At 38.6% G+C, this 17495-nt stretch overlaps 1 protein-coding gene across 2 annotated transcripts in view; it reads right to left on the reverse strand.

Annotated features, from left to right (window-relative positions):
• Window positions 1–17495, reverse strand: part of dock1 (dedicator of cytokinesis 1) — a 245900-nt gene that overhangs the window by 46270 nt on the left and 182135 nt on the right. For both annotated transcript variants that reach the window (XM_082151859.1, XM_082151858.1), the window contains exons 30-33: window positions 9027–9105; window positions 5307–5407; window positions 2419–2477; window positions 637–785 (exon numbers count right to left, since the gene is read on the reverse strand). In XM_082151859.1, the coding sequence (XP_082007985.1) occupies window positions 637–785; window positions 2419–2477; window positions 5307–5407; window positions 9027–9105 (388 nt within the window). The remainder of the gene's footprint in view (window positions 1–636; window positions 786–2418; window positions 2478–5306; window positions 5408–9026; window positions 9106–17495) is intronic.

The following is a 17495-nucleotide window of genomic DNA, read 5'->3' on the forward strand; positions in this document are numbered from 1 at the left end:
TACAAGCTTTTAGTATGTACTACTGAAATCCTGGAATGATGACACCCTTACTTAAAAGTGCTGCATTCAAACTACCTTTCAAAAGTTTGGGGGTCAGTAAGATTTATTTTTTATTTTTTTAATAAAATGTGTGCCTGTATTGTCAAAAGTGACAATAAAGACATATATAAAGTTACAATATATTTCTGTTTTAAATAAATGCAAAAATGTTGAACTCTCTATTTATCAAAAAGTCCTGGAAAAATATATTATGGTTTTCACAGAATATTAAGTGGCAAAAAACATTGAGGATAATAATAAAAAAAAACATGTTTCTTGAGCATCAAATCATCATATTATACTGATTTCTGAAGGATCATGTGACACTGAAGACTGGAGTAATGATGCTGAAAATTCTGCTTTGATCACAGGAATAAATTACATTTTAAAATATATTCATATAGAAAACAGTTTTTTTTTTTTTAACTGGAATAATATTTCATAATATTACTGCAGCCTTGGTGAGCCTAATAGACCCCAACCTTTTGAACCGTAGTGCACTTTCCCATGAACTATCCTATCAGCATGCAGTATAAGTGTGCAAGTTAGGATGCAAACACAGAAATCACACGGGTACTGACGCCTGTGAAAACTGACCGTCTGGAAACAGCGTCTGAAGTGAAACTCGCACTGCATCATGTCAAAGAAGATGGCAATCGTGGCTTTCCGCAGCTCGATCTCCGGAACCAGCGTCATCTCCAGAATCGGACCCACCATCTCAGGGATAAACTTGATCTTGTGTGGACCTGCAGGATGTTCAGAAGAAACAAGTTAGCATGCCTGAATCCTTTAGATTGTTTATTTAAGATCTTTTCTGTTAGTTTTTTTGGATCTGCTTTCTGTTTGTGATATTTTTGCCGGCAGGTGCACCAGCACAGGGAATATCGTCTCTCCGCTACCTCCTCGCAGTGCCTATTTGTGTCTAACAACAACTTATGTATTTCTGAGAGGTGTGTACCACTTCTATTTTGGAGGCAGCATTTCTAAATCTCTCTACTTTCATCTGTGCTCTCCTAATCTTCAGAGTTTCGTGCAATCACAACACTGAATAGAGGCAAACATCTCTGATTCTCTGGTGTACTGTACGTGACTAAACCCGGTATCAAACGCAGCAAGCTAATGAACAACCAAAGACTGCTGAGAAACACGTCTACCGCGAGGTGGCAAACACTTATTCAGGGAGGAGTGTGGGAACTGAAAATACTTTCACAGCGGTGCTTCCTCAACTGTCCTGCAACTAATTAGCACCTTCACTTTAGGAGCATTTCCGTTTCCACGGCTCTAAATAACAGTTAGGTGTCTTGGTCGAAAAATAACCCGCTTGAAATCAGTGCTAAAACTGTAAGCAACACAAATGTGGCAGACACAAGCCGTACAAAAATAAATGATCCCAAAGTTATGCAATGTGAATGCTGGGAATCCTTTTAAAGATGTAATGGTTTTTTAGGGACATTAGCCTTTTACAAAGAGCCCACAGGATTTAGAGCACCGCAAAAGTGAAAGACTATCAGTGTTTAAATATGTACTATACCATTCAAAAGTTTGGGGTCAGTACGATTTTTGAAATTAATGCTTGTAATCACGATGCATTAAATTCATAAAAAGTGACGTCAAGACATTTACAGTCTCTCGTACTGTAGGCAGAGCTTCAGACTGACGGCAGAAAGTCTGGACTCTATCGCAGTTTTCATTGGTCATCAGGCAGTCTGACTGACAAGAAAAGCAACCAATCACAGTACGTTTTGTTTAGAGGTGTAAAAAATGTAAAGTCGGTGTCTCTACAATTCATAGTTTTCATGTGACGTCACACCCTTATAAGAACGGCCGCCTGGAGGGCAAAACATGGCTTTCTTCCATTGCCGTCCAGTCCTTTTTACCAGGTTTTTACTAAATGTAGTAAGACAGTGATATTAAAAGACTAAATTCAATAAAATGATGATTAATGATGATGCATACTATGCATACGCAAGCAGAAGAGCCCAGAATATGAACACAACCCAGTTTCCTGTTAAGCAGTTTTCCATAGAAAACCATTATAAATAAAACACTTAAGCACATTGTATTCATATTCTGGGTTCAATTGATCGCCTGTATATAGTATGCACCATTAATAAGGTGTATAGAGCATTTTAACTTTTAATATCACTGTTTTAGTACATTAAGCCACTTCAAGTGTTTTCACATTACATGTTTTACACATTAGAATGTTTAGAATATTTAAATAATGTAAAAGGTGCTGTGTATGGATCATAAATGCCCACAACTTGCATTTTATTCACATATTTTTGTTTTTCGTCATGCATTTGCAAATAGACAAACCCCAGTATATTTCACAACTATTTTTTGTCTAATATAATGATCTCTTAAATGGCAGCTCACCTAGGTTGTACCACATGTCTCGGATCTCAAAGCCAATCTGTCGCCGCATGTCTTGATACCTATAAATAGAAATATGAATATATCAGAGAAAGACAGATGACTTCATAAAGTTGAAAGTATAAAAATGTAAAGTATCTCAAATTCTCCTGGAACTGAGAAACATTTATGGCTTCAACTTGCTAACCTTCATAATATTGACAGAGGCATAAAAGCCGTTCAGAATCAACGTCACATGGCCCAATCGGTGCTCTCATTTAAAGAAAGTGTGAAGTAAGCAGCATGGCGACACATCCCTTATGCTTTACCTCCAGCGGCCTCAGCGGGCCTGACATCCATTCATTACCGCTGTCATTTGGGGACGCCTGTGGCCCTCGGGTGAATTCTGAGCCACCATCGATTGCTTTGTCAATACGCTCTCATCCAAGCGTAATTTACGATGACAAGGACGAGGTGCGTCGGAGCCCAGTTAACACACAGTAAAGCCTCTCGCATACAGCCTCTAGCCTCTCGCCTATACGGGTCGGTCTGTTTCCTGCTAAGCGCTACTCTATAATTTGTGTCTCTGGTGTCTGCAGTGACAGAATGAAAGAGACAGACAGCCGAGGGTGTGTGTCCTCACACTCATACAGAAGAGTAAGCTGAGCCTGTTAACACTCACACCTGCCAGCCCACGGGACGTTCACTGGAAAGAGATGCTAACGTAATACAGCGACAGATGAAAAAGAGCGAGGGACTAGTGTTGTCTGCTAAAGCGCCAGCTCTCTTGCTCATACTTGAGGTATTGGACAAATCATAAGTCATATCTATAGAAACCCGGGTAGCAACACCCTGCAACCACCCAGAACAACTAATCAACCATAAAATTCAACAAAACATCATCAAACCCCCAATCAACCAGCATGGCACACCAAAAACATGTTCTCAAGTAAGTATTGTGTATTTCTTACATCAGTGTGTGAGCTTTGGCCTGAATGCTCCTTTACTGTGATGCCAGCTTGGACTCCGAATGAGAAGAAAAGAGGAGGAAAAAGAAAGACTGAAGAGTCAGCAGCAGCAGCAGTCTCTCTGAGGTCAACATGACACCTCCAGCAGAACACTGGGAGAATGGAGTGATGAAAGGTTGAGGGAAGTATGAAAGCTAAGGCTACGGCTCTGAAGGAATGAAACATCACTCTGAAAGAGGCACAGCAGGGGGCAAACGGCACAGAAGAACAAAGACAGGGTAGCTGAACAGATTGTTATAAAAATGAGACGCAGCATCCTTGAGACATCAGCACATTTTCTGATAAAAGCCCTCGAAATGCCAACTTTGGGTTTCTTTTTTTTTTTTTTGGTAGAATTCCAGGACATGAAGTGTCATCAGGTTGAAATGCTGTCAGCAAGTAAACAAATTAAACTGCATTATAGCTGACAATGTGTTGAGCTTGCGCACTTTTATTTTTGCATGAGTTGGTATTAAAATTAAAGAGATTGTTGACCCAAAAATTGCATCTGCTCATCTTTCTTTTGAGGACAAGAAGAATGTTCACACTTGACATTGTCAAATGTTATGGTTGATTACTAATACATTACTTATTTTAAAGTATATGGTACTTTATTAAAGATGGATGGATGGATGGATGGATGGATGGATGGATGGATGGATGGATGGATGGATGGATGGATGGATGGATGGATGGATGGATGGATGGATGGATGGATGGATGGATGGATGGATGGATGGATGGATGGATGGATGGAAAGAACGAAGGATACCGTAGATAGATAGATAGATAGATAGATAGATAGATAGATAGATAGATAGAACTATAGAATGATAAAACAAGAGATAGAACAATAGACAGAATGATAGAAAGAACAATAGAATGATAGATAAAATGATAGATAGACAGATAGAATGATGGATGGATGGATGGATGGATAGATAGGAGTAGCATGTTTCTAGAGATCTGTTTGTGCCAGATATAGACCTTAAAATAAGCACAAAAAATTAAATATCCATAATCAGCCGTTAAATATTCAAAAACTGGATAAATGAAAAAGATTGCTGATATCATCCGATAGCCAATATACCGATATTATCTAATACCGTACAGGTCCCATTTATCTGCAAAATACTGTTATGCTGCTTCAAATGATCCCATTTTAAAAATGTTCTGCAGAGATTGTTGGTTATTCATTTCTTTTGAATTCGCTAAATCTGTGCAATTCCCCCAAAACCTAAAAGCAAAAACGGCTCCCAGAAAGAGCTGCGGCTCCTGACACCAGCACTGCATGTCCTGAGAAAATGTGTGGTTTTGGAAACGTGTCCCCGTGTTCCTGAGAGGCTGAAGAGTCCTGACAGACTCTACGAGAATGAGCTCACGCCACAGGCAAACACACACCGAGAAGAGGCTCTTCACTCAGTCCTGCTGTCTCTCCTTCTCCAACGCTTTCAACAGTGATGCAGAACCTGTTCATGTTTTCAGGAAAACACATTTCCTTCACCACTCTCGGCCCCATATGCTTCTAAGCTTTCTATATCTATTTTTTGATATATGCCTCCCTCCCTGTTCGGTCTTGTGTTAATCTAAATGTTTAAATCTTTGCATTACAAGCACTTCACACGTTATTGCCTCGTTAAGAAGAATTGCTTGTTGTGTTCCTCATTTGTAAGTCACTTTGAATAAAAGCATCTGCTAAATGCAAATGTATTATGACAACACGGCTGTCTAACTCTCATCCGAACACTCGAAATACATCATTTCTGACAAACATATGCTTTTTTTTAATATTCAAACATCATAAACATATACTTTTTCATCTGTAGTTCTTCCTGTTGAGAGGTTAATGTTATACAATTTTGTAGCAGTGCATTGTGGGTAGGTGCCAGTGACATTAATGCTTACTTGTGGAAGATCTTGGCCCGTTTATCACTTGAAAAGTTCTCAAGCTGCAAAGACTCCTGGGTAAGGAATGCCACAGCGAGGTGGAAGTAGTTATTCCACAACTGAGAGAAAAAAAAAGGAGGATATTATTAAACTTCAGCTCCTAATTGAAATAATTACAGACTAAAAGGGCCGTTCACACCAGGGATGATAACTATAACAATATCTACGTTTCAATAATCATCCTAATAGGGGTTATGCGGAACATACTTCTGGGTTCTACAAAACGGGTATAACTACTTCCGGTCGTCAGCTACTGAGGTAAACACAGCGTAGGAATGGCGACCTTTTATATCCGGTGTTTACAGGAGCTACCCATTCTATCCATTTCAGATGTACATCGTATTGCCAAACGGACGTCCAGAGCCCCGAGTACTCCGTTAGATAAAGGATTTAATTTGCCTCCTCATTTATTCATGATTATGAAGGTATGCAAGTTAGTATATGTAGCTTTTGCTAATGGCACCTGATGTAGAGTTGGCTAACTATCAGTAAGTTAGTTTAGACTTAGTATGCTATCAGTAGTTTAACCTTTTATATTTGCTTGCAGACGATTAAAACAATCAAATGAAGACTGCATTTTATTTTTTTATAAAAAAAAAAAAATTCTGATACTTAAGCATTCGTGACATTTGAATTAAAACAGAAATAAGAATTGTATTATAAAAAAGCGAAAAATAAGTTACCTCAGAGATCACCTACCGCTGCAGATGCGTACCGAAGTGCAAACCGGAAATGCTTATACCTGTTTTCCGGTTCGAACGTTGGGCGTTCCGCATAACCCCTATTCTAAGATAATAGGGAAGTACTCACTACAACTAATGATAATGACCCGGAGAAACAGCTAATGAACTATAATGATTTATCTGCCTTTAAAAGAGATTCAAGCATTTAAAGTGGTACATGACATAACGGTGGCACACAATTATAATAAACAGAACATTATCATGCTTTAGTGTGGATGTTAATATAGTTATTGTTCTTGGTGTGAAAAGCCCTTAAATCATTCTGCATTAAAGTGCCCCTATTATGCTTTTTTCCCCCAGATATTATATTTCATATAGTGTGTAATATATCCATTTGTGAATGTAAAAGGTCTGCAAAGTTTTAACGATCAAAGTGCAGATAAATGCAAGAAGTCCTCGCTGCAGCCTGTAGCACGATGACGTAGTTGGATGATCCAATACGTCATGGATGGGGAAGTTCGGATCATTTTGCTGACTCTCTTGTTCGATCTCGTTCATCAAAATGAATGAATCTTTTTACGAGTCATTTCGTTCATTTAAGGGGCTTTAAATGTTATACTTGTAACTGGCAAATTCCCCGAACACATCCACCTACGCAATATTGATCATATTCTGAATTAAGAAATCATTATAATGCAGTCAAAAATAATTTACAGGGAACATAAATAATTACTTTACCTTCCGAGTCTTTTGTTCATTTGTCACGTTCATGAACATAATTCGCATGCGCTCATTGCGCTGGTCTTAAGTGAGATGAATGTGATGCTTTCCTAGTTTCTCTCTACATACATGCAAAATAGTTCATTTTACAACATTTTAAATCACATGATTTTAAACCTAAATGTGATGGATTTAATGCGTGTATACAGAACATTTTAAAATAAAGCCATTTTATTTTATTCAGGTCATATTTGCTGTTGAGTGAAAGCAAAAAATTAGTCAAGTAATTGTCTCTGTAATTTTAATCATAGAGGTAGGCCTACAATAGCCTAGAATACGGTCTGTAAACAACTTAAAATACCAGTAGGCTACACATTCAAGGGAAAACGCAAAAATAATAACAGCATCAAGAAACTAAATCTTGTCAGAAAAAAAGTGCTTAATGATATTTTGCCTGGTAAGAGTTCCTTCTTTAATGGCTATACTAATTTTTCCACAGTGCTCTGTACATAAGGTCCCTTAAAATACGAAATCGTCCCGTATTAACAAGTAAGATGATGCGTCCCGACTCCCGTATCAAATCAATAAGGGACGGGATTTGTCCCGTATTTTTCATTAGGCCCACACATAGTTGAATAAAAACATAAGGATTTTACAGTATGGATACTAATAGCAAATATAAAAATATCATTTTCACAATAAGTAGTAGAGAAGCTCATTGTATGATTGCATTTTAGCGTCTTTGTTTCTATAGCGACGGAGTTTTATGTACCGGTACTTAGGCCTACATCATGCCATGATGTATACATAAAAAAAATAAAAAAAAATAACCACACCCCCTGAATTTAAGTTTAATATACAAACTGATCACAGCAGTCAGATCACGCAGTTGTCACTCAAGTGATCATTTATATTTAACTTTTTTTATTTATTTTTATTTGTAGCCTACAGACCAAAACGCACCACCGCGCATGCGCGTCCAGTACGTATTGGATCATCCAACTACGTCATCGTGCTACAGGCTGCAGCGAGGGGTGTCTCGATAAATGAGGAAGAGCTCAAAAATAACGGGTGTTTAATTTCCAACACATGCTGTAAGTGGTCGACCAATCACAACAGACAAGACCATCTGACCAATCAGAGCAGAGGAAGCTCTCAAAAAGGAGGGGGTTTAGGAAGACTGTTTAGACACAGTAGGAAAAAGGTAATGCTGCTATGTTTATTATGAGAAAATGTAAGTGTTTTTTTTGTTTGTTTTTTTTTACCTTGGATGCATGCAAACCTATTGAAGGAGACCTACAGAACTAAATTAGGAGCCTTTAAAATAGCATAATAGGGGCACTTTATTACAGTTACATATTAGAATAGAATTAGAATATCCTTTCAATTAGCCATCTACAAATGAGATTTCAGAAGTTTAATCATTCATGTCTGTTGCACAAATGATGACAGGTTATGCACACTAGATTAATAGTTATTGTGAAGGATCTGAAGTATGAGCAATAGTCACAGTGCACACAGCTATTTGAGCAGAAGAGCTGATGCCACTCACAACAATAACTTCAAAATAATTCATTGGCTTTTGAAAGCCAAAGTGTGCATCGCCAGATGGTTTCATGGGTAAAATGAATACTGAGATTAAGAATAACCATGAGCCACCAGCGACAAGCAACACGAGCACAATGCTCAGAGAAGAGCCGCTTCAAATATTCAAATCAGACGCTCGGAAATTGCAGCCCATTAGCCTGTCATGAGTTATTCTGGTAGAAAGAAATGTAATGATCCCTGCTGGAACTTCCTCTAACACAACCGGGCAGATAGTCACGATTAAAAGGTGTGCTTTCATAAACAACACTATCCTCCGGTTTCACAGACAAAGCTTAAGCCTAGTCCAAGACTAAAATGCACATTTGAGCCGTTTTTTTTACAGAAAGTCTTCAAATATGTCAGTGCCAATGTTTTGTCTCAAGACACACACCAGTAATATTCTTTCCTAAGACACGTTTATAAAAGCTACTTAAATGTCCTAACTGAACTAAGGCCTAATCCTGGCCAAATCTAAGCCCTGTCTGTGAAACCAGGCCTATATGTTATTATCAGTGCTTTTTGGTAGTACTTTACTAGTCTAAATGCATTATAAATGTATCTTTCTAGTTCTTTCTTCCAATGAACAAAAAAGGAGATTTAGCATTCAATGATAGTGAATGGGGGAAACAAATCCCTTTCGTGTTCCAGGCAACAACGTCTAACAGATGTGTTGTACTTTAAGTCTCACCTGCAGCTCAAAGTTGGTTTGGTCGAGGAACTTCTTGCTGAGAACGGCGGCGTATTGATTGATGGCTCGCAGGAACACTCTGAAATGAGAGAAAATCATGTCAGCCACTGTCTATTTAATAAAGACCATGGTCATGTTCTATTCATTCATTTTAATTTATTGTCATATTTAAATGAGCGTGGTAGTTCTTAACACAACAGCCTGTGGAAAATGAAGCATTACAACAGCTAGTTGAACTCAGAATAATGTCATTCCTGATGCGATCCCTCGCACATCGAGACGCAGGACTAAAACACCATTCAGCTTGAGGCGAGGAAGCACTTAAACTTCAGATGATAAACTTAATCACAGGTCTTTAACTCCGCCACACTGAGACGACATTAGGAGGATATTAGAGACTTAAAGACGCTTTATTCACTTAGTTCAATAAAGGCCGTCACTAATGAACTATGAGAGAGAACAAGAAATCTTTAACTACTTCTCTAGCTGTGTCACTGCTGAAGACGAAAAAATAGAAAAGAAAGAAAAGAAAGAATGAAAAAGAGAAAGAGAAAATGCAAATGGGGTTGGAAGAACAGAACAGGCAGACTCAAATCACTGCAAAATCACACTTTGCAATCAAATCAAGATGAATAGACTCAAAGCAGCGGACGTCAAAGAGAACATTTCACATCTGTGATGTGACATATTTTGAGTAGTTCAGTAAACCCTCACTGCTCTGTACATTTCAATTTAATTACTAATGCCTAACAGAAGGTAGCAGTCTCAAGATGCATAAAATGAATACTATAAATGCATACACATCTTTTAAACATGTAGAAGACCAGGATATCTATCTATCTATCTATCTATCTATCTATCTATCTATCTATCTATCTATCTATCTATCTATAGATATATATATATACATAGATATATATATACATACACACATATACATATACACACATACATACATACATACACACACAGACACACACATATATACACATAGATATATATACACACACACATATACATACATATATACACATATACAGTGAGGAAAATAAGTATTTGAACACCCTGCTATTTTGCAAGGTCTCCCACTTAGAAATCATGGAGGGGTCTGAAATGGTCATCGTAGGTGCATGTCCGCTGTGAGAGACATAATCAAAAAAAATAAAAATCCAGAAATCACAATGTATGATTTTTTAACTATTTATTTGTATGATACAGCTGCAAATAAGTATTTGAACACCTGAGAAAATCAATGTTAATATTTGGTACAGTAGCCTTTGTTTGCAATTACGGAGCTCAAACGTTTCCTGTAGTTTTTCACCAGGTTTGCACACACTGCAGGAGGGATTCTGGCCCACTCCTCCACACAGATCTTCTCTAGATCAGTCAGGTTTCTGGGCTGTCGCCGAGAAACACGGAGTTTGAGCTCCCTCCAAAGATTCTCTATTGGGTTTAGGTCTGGAGACTGGCTAGGGCACGCCAGAACCTTGATATGCTTCTTACAGAGCCACTCCTTGGTTATCCTGGCTGTGTGCTTCGGGTCATTGTCATGTTGGAAGACCCAGCCTCGACCCATCTTCAATGCTCTAACTGAGGGAAGCAGGTTGTTCCCCAAAATCTCGCAATACATGGCCCCGGTCATCCTCTCCTTAATACAGTGCAGTCGCCCTGTCCCATGTGCAGCTCTTTTCAGGTCATTGACGAGCTCCTCCCGTGTAGTTCTGGGCTGATTTCTCACCTTTCTTAGGATCATTGAGACCCCACGAGGTGAGATCTTGCATGGAGCCCCAGTCCAAGGGAGATTGACAGTCATGTTTAGCTTCTTCCATTTTCAGGGTTGCAAACACATGTATGGTCAAAAAAGAGAGAGGTAATTGAAGCCCTCGTCCCGCGGCAAATATCCAGATACTTACATTGCCACCCACCCCTGCCACCCCCGGCCCACCCCTATAGGCACATATAGTCAAATGAAATTCTGAAAAACTATCTAGCACTTCTTCTTGCTTTACTACTCCTTCCTGAAAACAATTTCACCTGATGATTTGAATAGCTCTTTTTGTAAAGAATTAATAATTCTATAGGATGATTGGGGTAATTTTGTAGGGTAGGCCTATAGCATCTGCATGGAAAATAATAAACAAATTACAAGCATATATAAATACAATAAAACACAAATACACGTGAAATAAAGCAGTGCTTTATGTTTATCAGGTAAATTAACTATTAAGTTACAGACATTGAATAATCAAATATAAAATAACACTGCCTTCACTGTATACATTCAATATGATTCATATAATTTATACAGTTTATCTTTAGACAAACATGATTTTTCTCTTTCTCTTTTGTTGTTTGATTAACTTTGGTGACACAAACTGGTATATTGGGTGCTGTCCCTTTAAGATGAATGCACGTATCTACCGGTAACACTGACACGCATCCTTTTCTTTCTCTGACTGCGTTTACGAGGAAACTCGTTGAGACGGGCACTGACTTTTTTTTTTCGTGCACATGTCTGTTCAAACACAAATAGATAAGAAAGAAAGGGGAATTCGGTGTTCACGAACTTCACGTGCTGTCTGTGACTGCGTGGCTCTGTGCGCCGACAGACCACTCTACATTTGGATGTTAAACATAATATATAGCCTACTGATACAGCAAAGACAACGACGGCAGTATTGATGGCAAAATAGGCTACAGAATGAATATTTCGTTCTGTATTGACAGGGGCAATATTTGAAAATCGATAATTAGGCCTATTTTTTTAATTACAATTATATATGCATTGGTGTCAAAACCGAGAGACTTTCAAACATCAAAATGTAATTTATTAATATGTATTTGCGCCTTCTATTTTGCCTGGAAACTTCCAACACGCTGCGTGTCACATGAAAAATAGGCGTCGGTTCTATTTCTAGCACGCGTTTTCTGCGCGGCTCGTGTGTGTCACGCAGCCAGTGTGCAAGCTCTAACCTGTTAACATGGGAGCCGAAATAAAAACGAACACGCCACGCAGCCAGTGTGTAGCCGGCCGGGAAGGCGCGGCGCCGAACTCTGGTCTCAGCAGACATGCAGAGTGAGACACCAGTGTTCTGATTTGCTTATTTCGTATTTACTTTTTGGTGAAATTATAATCAGGTCCTCTCAGACACCCAGCTTGGCAATTTCCCCGTGGCCCTTTCCAGCCTTGTGGAGGTGTACAATTTTGTCTCTAGTGTCTTTGGACAGCTCTTTGATCTTGGCCATGTTAGTAGTTGGATTCTTACTGATTGTATGGGGTGGACAGGTGTCTTTATGCAGCTAACAACCTCAAACAGGTGCATCTAATTTAGGATAATAAATGGAGTGGAGGTGGACATTTTAAAGGCAGACTATAACAGGTCTTTGAGGGTCAGAATTCTAGCTGATATACAGGTGTTCAAATACTTATTTGCAGCTGTATCATACAAATAAATAGTTAAAAAATCTTATATTGTGATTTCTGGATTTTTTTTTTTAGATTATGTCTCTCACAGTGGACATGCACCTACGATGACAATTTCAGACCCCTCCATGATTTCCAAGTGGGAGAACTTGCAAAATAGCAGGGTGTTCAAATACTTATTTTCCTCACTGTATATATATATACACACACATTATATATATATATGTGTGTGTGTGCGTGTGTGTGTGTATTAAGCAACATTAAGCAGTTGCAACTCCAGCGGTTGAGAGATATCAGCCAATGCTTCAATATCAAGTGTCAAAAGTTACCAACTGAAGTAGATCTGACAAGTTTCTTATTATTAATTTCCAACATGAAAGACCGAGCAGTGATGTTAATGTCTGACCCCTCATGTGTGAGTGTCTGTCAGATGTTTGACATCTCATTAGCACGGCTGGATATCAGCGACTGAATTGTAAGTCATCTTAAAAGGCTCTGGCTGTGTAAACGCATCAGAACCCTTATTAATCATCCTCTAATCTTGAGCGGGGCGGCGCAATACGAGCCGAATGAATTTCTGATTGACTAAGATAAACAGTGTGAGCTCGACGCCATTGAGCGAGCGCGAGCGTCACGGCACAGATCTGCAGGACGTCTGCTCTGAGCTCTGACTCCTTCATTGTAACGGAGAGATGGAGCGTTTCTCATCAGGGCCAACAGATACAATCTGTTTATAATGAGCTGCTGAAAAATAGCTGCTTAATGTGACTGGAGACATTAATAATGCAAGTGAGCTTTACTAAATCAACAGATGGACAGACAGACTAAAACTTTAGTCACAGTGGATGATATATTTCATCTGACACACATGAAAATGAGGCTGTGGAGAACAGCAGCATCACGAGATAGAAACGCAGCACTAGCTCATAACCTACACCGCGTTTCATTGATTGAACTATTCTGTTCTACAGTCAAAAACACATTTTATGTCAGAGTGATAGATTGCTCAGTGCAGTGCCTGCCATTATTACACAAGTCACCGGTTAACATTCTCTTCTGGAAGTTTTCCTAAGGTGATCTGTGTATTTTTTAAATATCTTTTCCATTTAAGTTTAATATGCAGAAACAACTATAAGTAAGCCAACCATAAGTGACGATGAAAAGCCAACCAAAAAACACGATGACTCAGGATAATTAAGTCCTAAATTGTAAGTCGCTTTGGACAAAAGCGTCTGCTAAATGACTAAATGTAAATGTAAATAAGTAAAAGTGTAATATTGTAGTCCTGAGTGGCATTAAACATCACGACACCAACCGCTGGAGCTCTGTATGTCAATCTACATTTCTGTACAAAAGTTTGAGGTCAGTACCTTTTTTTTTTTTTTTTTTTTTTTTTAACGTTCTGCTCACCAAAGCTGCATTTATTTAATCAAAAATACAGTAAAAAAAAAAAATATTCCTATATAAAACAACGGTTTTCTATCTGAATATATTGTAAAACATAATGTATTCCTGTGATCAAAGCTTTCAATTTTCAGCATCATTACTCCAGTCTTCAGTGTCACATGATCCTTCAGAAATCATTCTAATAAGATGATTTGCTGCTCAAGAAACATTTCTGATCATTATTAAAGATGAAAACAGTTGTGCTGCTTCATATTTTTGTGGAAACCGTGCAAAATTTGAAAAATCTTTTGATCCATTTAATGCATCCTTGCTGAATAAAACAAACAAAACAAAACAAACAAAAAAAATCCATGTTTTACAGTTGCTATTTCACCTAAATAAAAATGCACTTCTGCTCACTAGGACAAACACTTTGAAGCAAGCAAACACAACTGAGCCGGAGACGTCCTGTAAAGGAGCCGTAAGCTGCAGGATCAGGACAGACTGCTACAGATGAACAGTAGATGTGTTTTCTAGTCTACTGAACACTAAAGATTTACTGCATCTATGACCTTACAGAACATCAGGCCATGCCGTTCTAAATCACATCTGGGGGGAAAACACAGCCATACGGCTCAGTAGAAGATGACAATTTTCAGTTTTGGTTGAACTATTGCTTTAACTCTTGGGACTCATTAAAAATATTTAACACAGTTCATGCATTTGCATTGTTTGCCATTTCAACCATTTCATAGACGCCTCCATCAAAGATCTCTGCAAATAACTGTAAATGAAGAAGAAACACTTTAGGACAAATTTTAAATCAAAATCACGTGAGACTTTACACAGAAGTTTAAAGACGGCTTCAAATGTGGCTCATCAAGTCAGAATTTAGTGGCATATTTTGAGTTTCATTCATTCCTTTTGACTACGCTCTCAAAAAATAAGGTACAAAAGCTGTCACTGAGGAAATACCTGTTTAAAAGGTATACTTTTATACCTTAAGGCTGCATATTAGAACCTAAAAGGAAATTGTACCTTTTGAAGAAAAGGTGCCGTCCCAGTGACAGCTTTTGTACCCTGTTTACTGAGTGTATATAAATATGCCAAATCAACAACACAAGAAAAGCGACACCAGCACATTGTGTTTGTCTCTAACACAGCCATCCACATCATGAGACAACCCGTATGCAGTTTTTCCCTCTATAAGAGCATGAGAAGAGCAAACAGCTGTGTAAGACAGTTAAAGACGATTCCTCTAACGCCGCAGCTGCTCGATATAAGGCCGTGAGGTCAAACGAATCCCACTTTTAATGATTCCTACATCCCTCGCACGCTCCACCCTTTAATACCACTGACGTGGGTAATCGATGCATGGAGACGCAGTCTTGTGAGCCAAATGCAAACAGCAGTCGTGCTCTGATCCTCGGAAATCTGTCTGGGATGCAAACGGAGCAAAGACAAGACATTTCAACTGAGTCTCGGCCTCATTTTCACCAAAAGCCCGACATCCCCACACAATTACAGCCAATCTCTCTGTACACCCGGCCACGGCAGGGCAAACACGCTTTAACACACGTCGCTCATTGCTGCTAATGCAGATTCAGTGACAGATGCATGTGTGTTTGTGTTGTAGTCAGATGCAGTCGTTCGTTCTAATGACTGGACTGATGATCCATGAAACTCATAGCAATTTTGCTGCATTAGAGGATTGAAAAAAAAAAATCCATTTACTAGATCTTCCTATCAGTGGAAGCAAACTGAGGAAAAGCTGCTGTGTATACACACACTGACACACACACACACACACACACACACACTGACACACACGCACACTCATTCATTCATGCATTCTGCTGTGACTCTGTATATGTGTGAATGAAAATTAATACAATTTATATGATTAAATATATTATAGTTCCAAAATATATTATATTGATTATATATTATACATTATCGAATATATTGTTATAATACACTGCTTTTAATTCTGTCTTCTCTTGATGAGAACAAAGCCTTGTTTTGTACAGAGAGAGATGATGATTATGCCTGGCCGCTGCGGGCCTCCGTATGTGCCGTTATGATTTGAAATCTCAGTTCTCTTCTAGGATACGGCCCTCATCTTGTGAATTAATCAGCACTGCATATTTATGCACATGATTTCTCACAGCTTCAGTCCAAATGGAAAATCTGTGCACACGCGGCAGCTGAAACGTCGCCCATTCGTTTAACTCTAATTGAAGAAATCTCCAACTCGGTGGGATCTGATTAACGTTTAAAACATGTCTACATTTCCTTCCCAACAGGACCGAACGATCAAAACTAAGACTGCTTCACAAGTTAATACGTTGCAAGAAATTAAAATTTAATAAGCAATGTGCACTTGAGTAATATTTAGTGTAAATGGTTGCATGTAGCTGTCATAGATAGTACACACTAGAAGAAATAATAAATCCGGAACAGTCAAAGTATTCTATCCAAAACTGCTGCTTTGCACAGTACAGATTCATACATTATTAATTCAATTCCATTCAAATGTAATTGTGTAGCACTTTTCATCTTACACATCACTCCAACACAGCTCTACAGAGAATAGAGCCTTACAAACACCCTGAGCAAGTCAAAGGTGACTACACTGAAGCCTGAGGCTTCCTTTCTTTTTTCTTGTGCAACACTTCTGCTTTGTTTAGAATAAATAGTTTAATTGGCAAAATAGAGCAAAAACATCAATATTGACAATGTTGCGTCTAACTTTTTGTTTATTGAACTGATGTATAAAATCAGTCACATTTGCAATCTTGCTAATATTCGGGAAAACGGCACTCTTGCTCGTGCCATATTGATAAACCATACAGGAGTGTTTATTGCACCCATATCTTGAACTTTTCGAATCTGACTAGAGGACAGTATGTACTGGATATTATATAGAATATAAATTAATTTATAATGTTAAAATCACATTATAAGGACTGAAATGATTGATAAGAAACAAGTGCATTTGTCATCGCAAAGATGTTTCTAGAAACGAACCACGTGTTCCAGAAGTGGTCAAATGAACAGAGAATAAATTCTCAAAACGCCACTCAAAAAGAACCTCTTATAAGTGTTGAAATGAACAGTGGTGTACAGTATTTTGAAGCTTTAGTATTGCGATACTACCGTGGTACCGGTATACTGTACTTCCCTGTGCTGCTCTGAGCCATGAGGAGAAACTGACCATGGCAGGCTGAAGAACACATCGTCGTTCCAGGAACTCTAAGAGCTCCTATGCTAATTTAGCAGACAACGGCTAACCTTGGGTCGGCTCCGTCTACTAATGTCTTCTCCAAATGGACCTGAACTACGGTGTGTATCATTAAACGTGGCTAGACAGAGCAAGACTGATGAGAGAACAAGGGAGACGGAGAAGACGATGATTCTAGCGTGCAGTCGGGAAGATGAGGTCGTCCTGTCAGAACAGGAAATGAATATTAATAATTAAGAATCAAGTGGTTGGAGGCTTTTAGCGAGATGCATGATTGCCACTTACAGAGATTTGGCCTGCGCTGATGTTGCATTTTTAGACGACATAAAGGACAGAAAGGCACGCGTTCTTCCCAGAGAGACTGTACATCACCGTTTTACATTTCTGCTCTGTTTTACATCACATTTACAATGTC

The sequence above is a fragment of the Leuciscus leuciscus genome (genome assembly GCF_965113295.1).
Source record: "Leuciscus leuciscus genome assembly, chromosome: 21".
Taxonomy (NCBI): domain Eukaryota; kingdom Metazoa; phylum Chordata; class Actinopteri; order Cypriniformes; family Leuciscidae; genus Leuciscus; species Leuciscus leuciscus.